The sequence below is a fragment of the Oryza sativa genome, chromosome 3, assembly GCF_034140825.1.
Source record: "Oryza sativa Japonica Group chromosome 3, ASM3414082v1".
NCBI classification, from domain to species: Eukaryota; Viridiplantae; Streptophyta; class Magnoliopsida; order Poales; family Poaceae; genus Oryza; species Oryza sativa.
This window is the reverse complement of record NC_089037.1, coordinates 2886405-2900075: the sequence shown is the minus strand read 5'-3', so window position 1 is coordinate 2900075 and position 13671 is coordinate 2886405. Positions and strand designations below refer to the sequence as shown.

The window sequence follows — 13671 nt, the reverse complement described above, 5'->3', positions numbered from 1 at the left end:
AATTGCATTTGCAAGCGTGATACTCTGGCCACAACGTGCATTCCAATGTGATGTCAGTAGTCCCAATGCCGACACCACTCTTGTCACGAAGTCGTATCTCAAATAACAACTCTGTATTCCCAGCAGGCCACACTCTGTGGATTCCTCCCTTCTTACTTTTCTCATCCATGTACTGTGTAATAGCGGGGCTATACTTAACACTGGGTTTGCTGAGGTTCAGACTAGCCATGGAATACCTTTTACAGAGATACTTCTGTGTACCCCTCGTGATGCCCTCCAGGATAGCAACAAGTGGTAGAGGTCGTGTATTCTTCATAACCCAGTTATACACTTCAGCAAGATTTGTTGTCATCACACCATACCTCGATCCATCTGTATCGTACAACAACGACCATTTCTCCCTTGGCTCAAATTCTACCCACTCCGTGAAGCACTTCGTGACCCTTCCACGCTTCCTGCGCCGAGTAATACTTGGTGCTTCATTAGGAATGGGTTCAAGTCCCTCCGGCTCCTCCTGTCTGGCAACTATAGGTTTTTTCCTAACCTCTTCCATGTGTGTAGTGGTCAAACGATCCAGTTGATCCCATATGGCATCAAACTTTCTTTGTTGATTCTGCTTGCATAACTTCTTGAACAGGTCCATCAATCTCTTACTCCTGAATTGTCTATAAAAATTAGCCCCAAAATGTCGCATGCATCATCTGCTATGTAAATCTGGCCATGGCACGGACTGTGTGACATCTTCTTGAAGCTTCTGTATCGCTGATAGCAAACCGGCGTGTCGGTCATGCAGAACACACACATTTGGTCTGTTTTCAACAACACACATTTTAATGTGCCGCAAAAACCATAGCCAGCTTGATGTGTTCTCGCTTTCAACAAATGCAAAAGCAATAGGAACGACATGGCTATCCGCGTCGACTCCGATCGCGGTTAGAATTGTTCCTCTGTACTTGCTTGTCATGAAAGTGCCATCAACACAGAGCAAAGGAATGCAATTTCTAAAGGCCTCTATCATGCACCCAAATGACCAGAAAGCCCGACGAAGAACATTCTCCCCATATTCATTCACCTCATCGAGAATAGCCATGTGTGTGCCCGGATTTCTTGCCTGCATCACCTCCAATAGTGGGGGAAGATTGTGATAAGAATCCTCATAAGTTCCAAACCTCATCTCCAATGCTTTCTGTTTTGCCCTCCAAGCCTTGTCGTACGATATCTCATATCCGTACTCTTTCTCAACGTCATGCATTATGGTGAAAGGGGACAAAGATGTTTTTCTAACCACCTTTGAATATACCATTTGTGCCACAAATGCCGCTGTCAGGTTTCTGTGCACCAGACGGGTATTCTCCAACAAACACGTATGTTGCTCAACCCTCGAAGCTACCCATAAAGTGTCATGTTGTGGCTTGTAACCATGCACTCTCCAAGGACATCCACCCTGTATGCACTTCACGTCATACGTCGTCCTATTTGAAACCTTCACCCTGAACTCACGCTTCTGGACAAATGCCCACCTCTTCACCGCATCTTGTAAGTGACCTTTGTCATGAAACATCTGTCCAACTTTCACCTGCTTACTATCATAACACCAGTGGGCATCTAAACCATCGTTTACCTTCATACGACTCATTGATATGGTCGTCCAATCATCGGGTATGTTGGTTTCGTTGTCCCACAGTGTTGTATCTTCTCCTTCCACTACAAGCGCAAGGTATTCCTCGTTTTCCACTTCCATCTGATCCACTACCGCCTCATTCTCCTTCGCTGCATCAACACGCATAGGCGAATCAGGTTCTTCATCGTCCAAGTCGTTGGCCTCACGATTAGTACCACGAACAATGACCTCTCCTTGTGTATTACCCTCTACTACTTCTTCCCCTCGACCTTGCTTAGTCTGCCAAACATTTTCAGCTTGTCCACCTTCCAACGGAGTTTCTTCCACCACGGCATGACTTGACTCCCCCGATCGATCAACACATGTTGTCTTCTGCACCACTATTGCCAGGCTATAGCCTTTCTCCCTTACTTTACTAACAAACTTCCTCCAACTCCCAGTTGACGCAACCTCCACTACTCTCCACTGCCATCCATGTTGACCCCTCACTGGCCACACGGCACTTATGACAAATTTATCGTGCACTGGATCTACCCCAAACATATTATACAACCACCCTAACACGTCGTTCAAACCCATATGCTCCGGTGCATTCAGACTAGTATCATGGAAGGCATATACAGTCAAATCCACCCCGCTATCACATATTTGTATAGGAGCATCGCCATAATACAGACGAATGGGCATATCACCTGACATCCTGATAAAACATGACAAATAGTCTCACGTTTAATCATTTAATCATTCGATAATTACCCTATTACAACTTATACTATATTGCCGTGTACTAATTTACAACTATTAGTAACAAACAACTAGTTTAATAATCCAAATAAAATATAACACCTTTGTACCTATTTTAACACACAACATATCAATAATATGTACTAACTAAGAACTAATTTAACCGTACAATTACTTAAATACCTCTACCAACATTTAGCAATAACAAATATGTGCTAACCATACATACTAACATCGAACAATGCGAAACAATTAACAACTCTTAAACCAATTTTTTTATTAAACTTTCATATGCATTGTACTTAGGGATTACTAATGTATACCTTAACTTCACTGCTGGAGGGCGTCGCCAACCCTTTCCTCCCGGCCGGTGCCTCCTCGGCCTCCTCTCCGGCCTGCTATCCCCTCCCCTCGCTCCCTCCGGCGCTCACGGCGACGATGTGGCGACTCTTGGCGGCAGCTGGCGATGTGGTCACAAATCGAACTCGCGGCCTGGGTGGACGGGGCTTTAAACCGGCCTGTCGAACGCCCATTGTTCGACAGGGTCGGTGGAGGGCCCTGTCGAACGCCCCCGGTTCAACAGGCCTCGCGGCGCCGGGTGGTGGGCCCTGTCGAACTCCCTCCGTTCGACAGGTGAGCGTGTCGAACGCCAGCCGTTCGACAGAGCTTTGTCGACTGCCCGTCGTTCGATAGGTGCCCTATCGAATTGCACCCGTTCGACAGGGACCTATTTTCACGATTTTCCCCGGTTGGCCACTACTTTTACGATTTTCCATAAAAATAATATTAATTTTTTTCTCAAAAAAATTCCAATTCAACGCACCCTCGAGTCAGCACTCACCACAACAAAGCCCTCCTATTCTCCCGCACCAACCAAACCCAAGAGGCGGGGGAAGCCATGGCGAGCGCGTCGGTGCCGGCCGCCGGCTACGGCGCGGACGGCGTGTACCGCTCGCTGCGCCCGCCCGCGCCCGTCGCGTCCGACCCGGGCCTCTCCCTCACCGACCTCCTCCTCCGCCGCGCCGACGCCTGCCCCTCCGCGGTCGCGCTCGCCGACGCGGCCGCCGGCGGCCGCGCCCTCACCTTCGCGGAGCTGAGGTCGGCCGTCCTCTCCACCGCCGTCGCGCTCTCCTCCCGCGCGGGCGTGCGACCCGGCGACGCCGTGCTCCTCCTCGCGCCCAACTGCGTGCTCTACCCGGTCTGCTTCTTCGCCGTCACCGCCCTCGGCGCCGTCGGCACCACCGTCAACCCGGACTACACCCCGCGGGAGATCGCCAAGCAGGTCTCCGACGCGCGCGCCAAGCTCGTCATCACCATCTCCGCCCTGGTGCCCAAGATTGCGGGGCTCCGCCTCCCCGTCATCCTCCTCGACGACGACGCGAACGCCGCGGCCGCCTCCTTGCCTCCGGACGCCACCGTCACGCTCTACACCAACCTCGTCGCCGGCGTGAAGGAGGCGGATTACCGCCGCCCACCAATCAAGCAGAGCGACACGGCGGCTCTCCTCTACTCGTCGGGCACGACGGGGGATAGCAAGGGCGTCATCCTGACGCACCGCAACTTCATCGCCGCGGCGAGGATGGTGACCTCCGACCAAGACGAGCGCCGGGAGGGGCCCAACGTGTTCCTCTGCTTCCTCCCCATGTTCCACATCTTCGGCCTGTCCGTCATCACGTACGCGCAGCTGCATCGCGGGAACGCCATCATCGCCATGTCGCGGTTCGACATCAACTCCCTGATGGAGGCCGTGCAGAGGCACCGCGTCACGCACCTGTTCTGCGTGCCGCCGGTCATTATCGCGCTCGCCAAGCACGGGAAGGCCGGTAAGTACGATCTCAGCTCTCTCAAGTTCATCGGCTCCGGCGCCGCGCCGCTCGGCAAGGATGTGATGGAGGTCGTGGCCAAGAAATTCCCGGACAGTGAGATTGTTCAGGTACTAATTGAACTGAACATTTGATATTTTTCACTGTTTACTTTCATAATATATGCTGATGAATTGTTGAAATTAGCTTATGGTTGGTTGCTTTGAGGTGTCAATCCATACAGGATAGGTTGATCCATCATGGCATCATCCCGTGATTACGATGGGATTAGTCAAGTCATTGATTGACCAACCCATTGCATTCCTCAAACCTAACACGAAATAATGGTTCAGAGTTACGTTTGGGCAGTGAATTCATAACAACATTTGTTCTGACCGTACGTTTTATAAGGACATACCTGGTTTGATTTGGAATGACTACGAAATTAAGTCTTTCTTTGGCTGTGCCTTTGTGGGGTCTGATCTTGGTTGTGCCTTCCAGGGCGTAATATAGTGTTCATATGTGAAAGGGCATGTAGCCTAGTGATTGCAGTGACCTGAGTAGCACCCCAAGGTCCTGAGTTCAAATCTGCATAGGAGTGAATTTCAGATTGTGTTATTTGAGGGCTAAGTTCCTTGTTTGATAGGCTAAGTTCCTAATTTAAAAAGGTTGCATATATCCGGTTGGATGTAGAGGCCGGGTAAAAAATCTCTAAAAAAATATTGATTCGATAGAAGCTGGAAAATGACATTTAAGTGCGGGAGACTGACAATTTTGTCCTATAAATATAACCTCATTGAGGCAAAGGACATTTAATTTCTTTTTGTTTCTATATTTATACTTAAATCCTTAAAGTGTGTTCGCGTGTGTGTTGGTGATAGGAAATTAAGAATGTCAACTTGCAATATCTGAATAATAATGGATATTTTGCCTAATGCAGTGGGCATTGAACTGGTTCATTCGTAAACTAGTCCTATCAGATCTGTTTGGATCAATTTGGTATATTGTATGTGCTAATTTCAGTCTGATGTGGTCCACAGGCCAACACCAAGACAACTCGTCAAGATGTAAAAACTTGCTCTAAAAGATGTGATTTCTGGTCTGTAGCCAACTGTTCTAGACTCAAGAGGTGTGCAGGCATTTCTAGTGTGTCTTCAAACTGCAACTTATGACAGCTAAGGCCTTTTTGTTGACATAGCTGTAATAAACATTGTCCGGATACATCTTTGATGCAGAGGCTGGATTTATTTCCGTAATCCAGTTTTGGTCAAAAAAAAAAAAAGACATACACCGTCATGGTCTAGCACCTAAGCAACCACTGCAATAAGATCACAGAACTATCTTAAAGTGGTTTGGTAGTTTGTTGCACCACACTCCTTGTGGGAACATGATTAGTGTGGTGGCATTCTTTTCTTCCATGATGCTACAGTGTATCTGTAAAATCAACTAGTAAGGTTAAGAATTTTATATCTCAAGTTGTATGGCATGTTATGCTCCTCTTTCAGGGTTATGGTATGACTGAGACTTGTGGAATCATATCGCTCGAGTACCCAGAAAAAGGACAGGCTCGTGAATTTGGGTCAACTGGCACGCTTGTCTCAGGAGTTGAGGCAAAGATTGTCGACATAAAGACATTAAAACATCTACCGCCCAATCAAGTAGGAGAAATTTGTGTTCGAGGGCCAAATGTAATGCAAGGTAAAATTTGAATTATACATTTGATCAATTATTATACACTGGTTCTCAAAATAACTATTTCAAATACCAGTATCAGTCTAATACTATAATCATATTACAATGGAACTGTAGCTATTTATTTGTATTCTTTGTTTTCAATTGTACATTGAGTCATTGACAATGCACAATTTAACAAAGACTAGTGATGTCGAGCATACAAAAAATATTTGAAAATATTCCACCTACTAGACCTCACTATTTTTCACTGACAATAGATCCCAATATATCTTATGCATTCTGTCCTGCAATAATAATAGAACAAAACAATTGCTTACCTATCTGAATGTTGCGTTTGTAGGGTATTTCAACAATGTGCAAGCTACTGAATTTACAATCAAGCAAGGGTGGTTGCACACTGGTGATCTTGGATACTTCGACGGAGGAGGCCAGCTTTTTGTTGTTGATAGACTTAAAGAACTGATTAAGTACAAAGGTTTCCAGGTAAAGAAATTGATTCTTTTTCCCTAAATACTTTTTTTTGTCCAAAAAAAATTTCTGGTCAGCCCCTCTACTTATGTTAGTCACATCAGGGCCCTTGCTAATACTATGTAAATTATGTCATTGAATCTCGTGCTGATGAGTTTTATAAGCAGACTTGAAAGATCATATACATATAGGATCAATTCAGAGTTTGCCGCAAGGATAGATTGATATAGCACACCAAACCTTCTGAAATTGTCGTGGCTTACTAGAATAATTTCGTGCATATATTATTTATTTATTAAAAAAATGCTTAGCAGGAGCTCTTTCCATTCACTAAAGAAAGAATCATATAGAATAGAGCTGGTTACAATCAGAACACCAAAGAGAGAATAATATAGGATTATTTCTGGGCTCCGTTCGTCATGTATCTTAACATTTTTGTCTTGAGCATACCATAACCTCACCTTTTCTTTTTTATGGAATTTCCTGTCTTTTTTGTTTACTCTACTGATAGATTGCATCTACTGAGATTACAATACACTGAAAAGCCTTTTCTCTATTACCATTTACCAAAGCACATATTTATAGATGGGAGTTGTCTGAATAAGATCCTTCTTGTTTTAGTATCCACTATAACAATCATAACAGGAATCCAACCTAATGCTTGTGTTTTGTCTTGCTTGAGCACGCGTCATATTTTGTCCAATATATGGAAATAGCTAATCATCTCCTTTATTTTACTTCTTTAGATTGCACCTGCCGAGCTTGAAGGGTTACTTCTATCTCATCCAGAGATTCTAGATGCTGTTGTTATCCCGTAAGTTGAACCACCTAAAAATTTAAGTGTTTCTTGCTCCTTATGATATAAACTGTTCGCTTGTTACAACATTGTTGTTTTGGATCGTTCTCTCTCTGTTGTGCCTTGTTTCTTAACGGAGCTCTACTTGTTTCCAAGGTTTCCTGATGCTAAAGCTGGGGAGGTTCCCATTGCCTATGTTGTTCGGTCACCTGACAGTTCATTGACAGAAGTTGATGTCCAAAAATTTATTGAAAAACAGGTGAGGCTGATTTGGAAGTTGGAACCTTGTTTAATTGGGATTGTAGACTAGTGGAACTTTTTAGCAGCATGAGACAATTTGGGTAAAGCTCGTCCAGATACTAATGTTAATGAAACATGGAGCATCAATTAGTACATCGAGTTTCATTCATATTTTTCTTAGAGTTCTACCCACTTTGACTATACATGTACCTGGTAAAAATCCAAGATCTAAATAGCAAGAATAGTTTGCTGTGCTGGCCAAACACTGGTATTAGCATCCAACATTTGCAATCCATGAATGAACAAGTATTTTGTGTTTTCCATCGACTGCATACTACCCTAGGTGCTAATATACTTTTTTTTGACACAAAGGTGCTAATATATTTCACTAATGAACTGCATTATCAGGTGGCGTACTACAAAAGATTGAAGAGAGTTACCTTTGTGGGCAGCGTGCCCAAATCAGCTTCAGGAAAGATTCTGAGAAGGCAGCTTATCGCCCAAGTGAGATCATCCAAGTTGTAGCAAATTAATCTGCTTCTCTTTGGGAATCAATCGTGCTTATGTTTTGCCTTGATTCAGCCATTTTCAAAACTTGTCCGCGAAGGTTTATGTAGCATTGTGAAGACCACGTGAATGTATGATGTATCAGAATGGAACCCCCATACTGTGCATTATAATAATGGAACATAAATGCCAATTTCAAGATAACATACTCTGGAAAGGATATAGTACTAAAGAAAAAAAAAGCTCTGACTTAGGCTGCGTTTGTTAGTTAGGCCTTGTTTAGATCTAAAAACATTTTAGCCAAAAACATCACATCAAATGTTTGGACAATGCATAGAGTATTAAATGTAGAAAAAAAACCAATTGCATAGTTCCGTGTAAATTGCGACACGAATCTTTTGAGCCTAATTACGCCATGATTTGACAATGAGGTGCTACAATAAACATTTGCTAATGACGGATTAATTAGGTTTAATAAATTCGTTTCGTAATTTACAGGCATAATCTTGTTTAGTTATTAGTCTACGTTTAATACTTCAAATGTGTGTACGTATACTTCAAAAATTTTACACCCAAGAAGTAAACACGGCCTTAGGGTTCCCAACCCAATCCCTTTCGCGCGCACGCTTTTCCAACTGCTAAACGGTGTGTTTTTTTGTAAAAAAAAAATCTATACGAAAGTTACTTAATTAATCACGCGCTAATGGATTGCTCCGTTTTCCGTACGTAGGGCACTAGTTCCTAATTGGGGGAAACGAACACAGCCACTATCCTCTAGCATTGAGCCTACAAGTACCAACTTATTCCGTTCCAAAAATCCAATCTAGTTAGGGATAGGACATTACCTCTCCAATGAATGTCTCATCCCTGCAAGGTCAATAGTGCAGCAAGCGGTAAGCTCCAAAATTTTATCATGTTAAGATAGAGCTAACTTAAGAAGCCAACTCATACAACAGGCTAACTACAAATTATCTATAAGCTGCCTTGGTTAGAGCAAGTTTAATAGTATAGCCCACTACTAGCTCCAATTCATCTATAGCCAATTCATACAATAGTTTCTTACTATACTATTAATATATGGTCTCACATATCATACACACATTGTGTCTTGGAGTCCGTGCTACAGCTGACTACATATCTATAGCCTGCTGCTCTTCTCTCCAATTATTTATCTCCATAAAATATGTTTATAGCTAGTTAATAGCCTGCTATTGTACCTGCTCTTAAAGCATACATACATTAAATATAACAAGTTTTTTTTTGTGTGGGACCTACATAACAAATTTTTTCTCATCTCCCGTGACCGATACAGCGTGGGGCGCTGTGCAAGCGCCGGCGCTAAAACAAGCATCCGCTTGTTTCTCTTCCAGCGATTTCTTTCTCTAATCTGGTATTAGGCTGATTAATAAGTTTTGGAGCCTTCTTAACGGCGCTATTGTACCTGCTCTAAGTAGGTTAGGTTTATGGGATAGAGGGAGTACGAGACTCGCGCATCAATCATTTCATTCCATGCCAAACACATGATGCATGTGATTGACAATTGTTTGGAGGCAAAAGGTAGGGGTAGCGATGTGTGCTACGCTGGCAGCCTTGCTGCACGTGTCATCGTGGAGGACGTACGTGTAGGCAGGCGTCTTGATCGACGAGCTCCTCGGCTCTTCTACGGGTCCGGTGCTTGTGACTTGGGAGAGATCCGAGAGGGTAAACCGGCCGGCGAGAAACGGGAGGAGGCAGCTTGCGAGCAGCAGGGGTGCATGCCTCTTGCGGGACACGAGCGAAAATGCCGTGCGCGTGGCGCGGACCGAATAGTTGATGGGCCGAATACCGGCACGAGAGGGCCGTGGTTTAGCGGGCCCCTCATGGACCGTAGTTTGGCCTTTTAGGCCTTAATTTCCATGGGCTTCTAGTCACGTGTGTGCGCTCCTAGGCTATTGACGGCATAGATGTCTATCAAAACCGGTGCAATTTTACTCCGCTTAAAAATAAGTTCACTTTGCTATATAGCACTCTATCCAAAGGAAAGATTTGAACTTAGACTAGCTGCGTAGGTACTCTATTTTAGGTTGATATCTACTCCGTCTTGATCAGAATCCCACAGTGAGATGAGATGTTCCAATTCCAATTGTGCTAGTCCCTGTTTGTAATGTGTAAATATTTTTCATAAATAAATTAGTCAATGTCCATCTGAATCTAGAGTAAACACTTGTAACCCGCTTGCCATTGTTTTTTTTTCATTAAAAGAAAGAAGAAAAGTTGCATCTCATTTAGAATTTTAAGATTAATCATTTTCGTTAACCAGCCTTGTTTTCATGTCTAAGAAGACGACTTTAAAAACGGCCTAAAATAATCTTTAAAATCATATTTCACAATCTGACTTTTTAGGAACTAATGAGGTGGAAGAAACGGTGGCCAAGCTTACATGGTAGTAGCACGTATATCGTTTCACATGCATTGGTTGATCTAAAAAAACAATTACAATTGTGTACCTGTCTCTCTATATAAAAAGGGGAAATTTAATACACTTTTATTTGCCAGCCAGATTGAGTTGGCAACGAATTCTTAACAAGAATGACAAAAAAAAAAGGGAAAATGAAAAGAGAAAATATCATCGAGCTTTTGGTCGCTGTTAAAAAAAACTCGACACGACATTACTTGCAAAATTAAGCCTAGTAATTAGCGGTAGTAGTATGCTCGTCCCTTCTACAAACAGGCGAGAGAGAGAGTGAGAAAATCAAAAACGATAAATGGCAATGCGCGCTCGATCAGGCCGCCGTGCGAACGGCTCAGCTAGCAGCGCGGCATCTTCTTCTTCTTCTTCTTCTTCTTCTTCTTCTTCGTCTACTGTTGCGGCTGGCCCGCCATGCTGAAGGATTGGCTCTTCATCGCCGTCGACTTCTTCGCCGGCTCGCCGCCGGCGCCGGCGCCGGCCATGCTGAACGATTGTCCGCCCATCGCCCTCGGCTTCTTTGCCGCCGGCGCCGCCTCGTCGGCAGGTACTTCTGCGGTCACCCGCTCGGCCTTCTTCTTGTTGGACTTGGTCCCCTCCTCCTCCGCCGCCGCCTCATCGCCGGCGGCGCCACCAGCTGCCGCTTGGTTTTCATCCTCGGAGGCCGCAGCAGCCGTCTTCGCCTCACCGGCCGCCAACCTTTCCGCCATGGCGCCGCCTGAAGCATCCGTCTTCGCCTCACCGGCCGCCATCCTTTCCTCCATGGCGCCGCCTGGTGCCACCTTCCTGGACTCCGAGGCGGCGGAGGGGGACTTCCCGGTGGCCGGCGCAAAGGAGCCCATCATCTCCTCGGGGTTCAGCGAGCTGATCCGGATGACGGACGGGCCGTCGTCGGTGTTCACCGGGTTGTTGAACTCGGAGCACGATTTCCTGATCTCGCCGTCCTTGCCGGTGATGACCTTCATGCCGCTGAGCTTCGTCATGGCCTTGCCGAAGGTGGCGTCGAACTGGTCGGTCTTTTTACCCATGGACTCCACGATGGGCTTCGTTCTTGCGTCCATCCCCATGAGGCGGTCGATGGTGAGCGGCATCTTCTTGTCCATGACGAGTTCGAAGTAGTTGGGGTCGACGACGTCGGGGGTGATGGGATCAAGGGGGACGGCTCCCTTGTCGCCGTCCTTGCCGTCGCAGAAGGCGGTGATGTTGGAGCGGTAGGTCGGGTCGATGGGCGCCGCGTCGACCTCGATGAAGAAGCACTTGGCCTTGCCGATGGAGTGGCCGCCGGCGAGGAGGACGACCATCTCGTCGGCGCTGAACCCCTTCTCGGAGAACTGCGCCATGAGCTTCGGGACGGCGATGTCCGGGCCGGGGAGCGAGTCGCCTTCCTCGCGGTTGGAGACGAGCGAGTCGCGGCGGCCGGTGGGCACGTCGTAGTTGGGGCCCCCGGCGAGGCGCACGCTGTCGCGCGTGCTGAGCGCCACGATGTCCGCGCACGACACCACCTGCGGGCACTCCTTCTCCAGCTCCGTCTTGATCTCGTCGATGATGTCGTAGCCCTTCACCGAGATGTTCGGCCCCGCCTCCTTCTCCGCGCTCTGGTTCGACAGCGGGTCGATCAAGATCGACGCGTCGCATCCCTACACCACCCACACACGCACACGCACGCACGCATCCAACATCACATGCAAGTCAGCATCCGCCATTGCCGGCGGCGGGCAAGGTCGTAGAACGTGAACGTACATTGGCGAAGCAGTCGTGGAAGAGGAGGCGGAGGAGGAGGGCGGAGGTGGTAGGGTCCTCCTTGAACTTGCGCTCGATGACGGTGGAGACGACCTTCTCGACGTTGGGGCAGGTGGAGGAGTAGAAGTCGGCGGAGAGCTGGGCGGTGGCGAGCAGTGGCGCCGCGGCGGCGACGACGCCGGCGAGGAGGAGGAGGAGGGGGAGGCGGGTGTCCATCACGAGGGGTCCAGTATCGTGCAATGGTGGGGCTCGTTGCGGGCCGTGCTTATACAGAGCGCATGCAGAGGTGGTCAGCGCGGGAGAGGAGTGAGCGGTCGAGGCGCGCGCGTGCGCTGGACGGTTCATGGCTATCGCGCCTTTCGACTTCTGGGGGTGTAATAATAGCAGGGGATGCTTCTTCCTGCTTCCCTCAGCTCTTCTCGGCATGCATAGCCACGTTACCTTGTTCAAAAAAAAATGTTTTCTGGTCGTTTTCTGGTGTATCGACGGGACGATCGATCGGCTGGAGGAACGGAGGATGCATAATTAATCTAAGAGAAAATCCAAATAAATATAATTGACAAGCACACAATTTCAAATAAGTCCAAGTTTCATGAAATGTCATTGCATCAGCGATTTAATTTGTCTCAAAAATATCATCGTCGTTAATGTTCCGTTAGTACTTAGCATCTCTCCATTAAGTGCTATAGGATAAATAATACATTTATCGTGGCGGGATGATCGAAATTCTAACGGCAATTTCATCAACGGTGCAGATCCAGATCCGGATCTAGGTGCTATGGTGGTCCCTATATGGTGGCGTTTGGTGGTAGCGATGGTTCAGCTCCACGACTCGGTGAAGCTCAGCGGCCCGGCTAGGTGGAGGAGCGGGTCATCAACAGCGCTGTCCAGTCGTGGTGCGGGTTGTTGTGGTGTGTAGGTGGTGTACATAGTGCAAGTAGTTTCGATGTGCAGGTGGCATATGGTTGGATAGGACTCCAAGGTGAAAGTCTTGCTTGGCTTGACGGTGCTAGCGGCGGCGACATCCTCTGACGCTGTTCACTTTCTTGAAGGCGTTGCTATGGAGTCCTCATTCAACTCCACATCAAAAGATTTCTTCGGGTGAAAACCTTATATTCGTTTGGATTGGGCGATGTCGTCGTTCTGTTAGCGTGTCCTTAAAGCTTTGTTTAGGAGTTTTTTCCTTATTGGATGGTTGTTCTTTAGTTCAGTAAGTCAACGGCAGGATTTTTGCCGGTTTTATATAAATTAACCGTGCCGTTGTGAGATTTTTAGATCTGTTTTTTTTATAGACTCTCTTTTTTCTCTTCTATAGTGAAATGTGGGAGCACCTCGGAAAATAACATCCATCAGCAATGTCTCTTAAAAAATACCATCACCTCTCAAAAATCACAAGAGGAAATAGATACACAAGAGAAGACGAACAAAACTAGGAATTTCGAGGAGGTAGAGGTGAATGTATAGATGGCCAAAAGGCCCGAGGCCCGATGGCCCGGCCCATGGCATGGCATTTTGGCCCGGCCCAAGCACAGCACCGGGCTGTGCCTGGGCCACTCCACCGGCACGTTGGGCCAGCCCGACACAACCGGCCCGGCACGGCACGATGGGCCGG

General features: G+C 46.9%; 2 protein-coding genes across 2 annotated transcripts; one reads left to right on the top strand and one right to left on the bottom strand.

Moving 5' to 3' along the window:
• The first annotated feature begins 3240 nt into the window (after positions 1 to 3240).
• On the top strand, positions 3241 to 8123 carry LOC4331650 (4-coumarate--CoA ligase-like 1). The gene is made up of 6 exons (NM_001417217.1): positions 3241 to 4298; positions 5673 to 5865; positions 6203 to 6345; positions 7077 to 7144; positions 7283 to 7385; positions 7775 to 8123. The coding sequence occupies exons 1-6, from the start codon at positions 3264 to 3266 to the stop codon at positions 7889 to 7891; spliced, it is 1659 nt and encodes a 552-aa protein (NP_001404146.1). The 5' UTR covers positions 3241 to 3263; the 3' UTR covers positions 7892 to 8123.
• Positions 8124 to 10299: 2176 nt separating this feature from the next.
• Positions 10300 to 12395, bottom strand: LOC4331649 (peroxidase 44). The gene is made up of 2 exons (XM_015773835.3): positions 12060 to 12395; positions 10300 to 11956 (listed from the first exon to the last, which is right to left on the bottom strand). The coding sequence occupies exons 1-2, from the start codon at positions 12273 to 12275 to the stop codon at positions 10712 to 10714; spliced, it is 1461 nt and encodes a 486-aa protein (XP_015629321.1). The 5' UTR covers positions 12276 to 12395; the 3' UTR covers positions 10300 to 10711.
• Positions 12396 to 13671: the final 1276 nt, after the last annotated feature.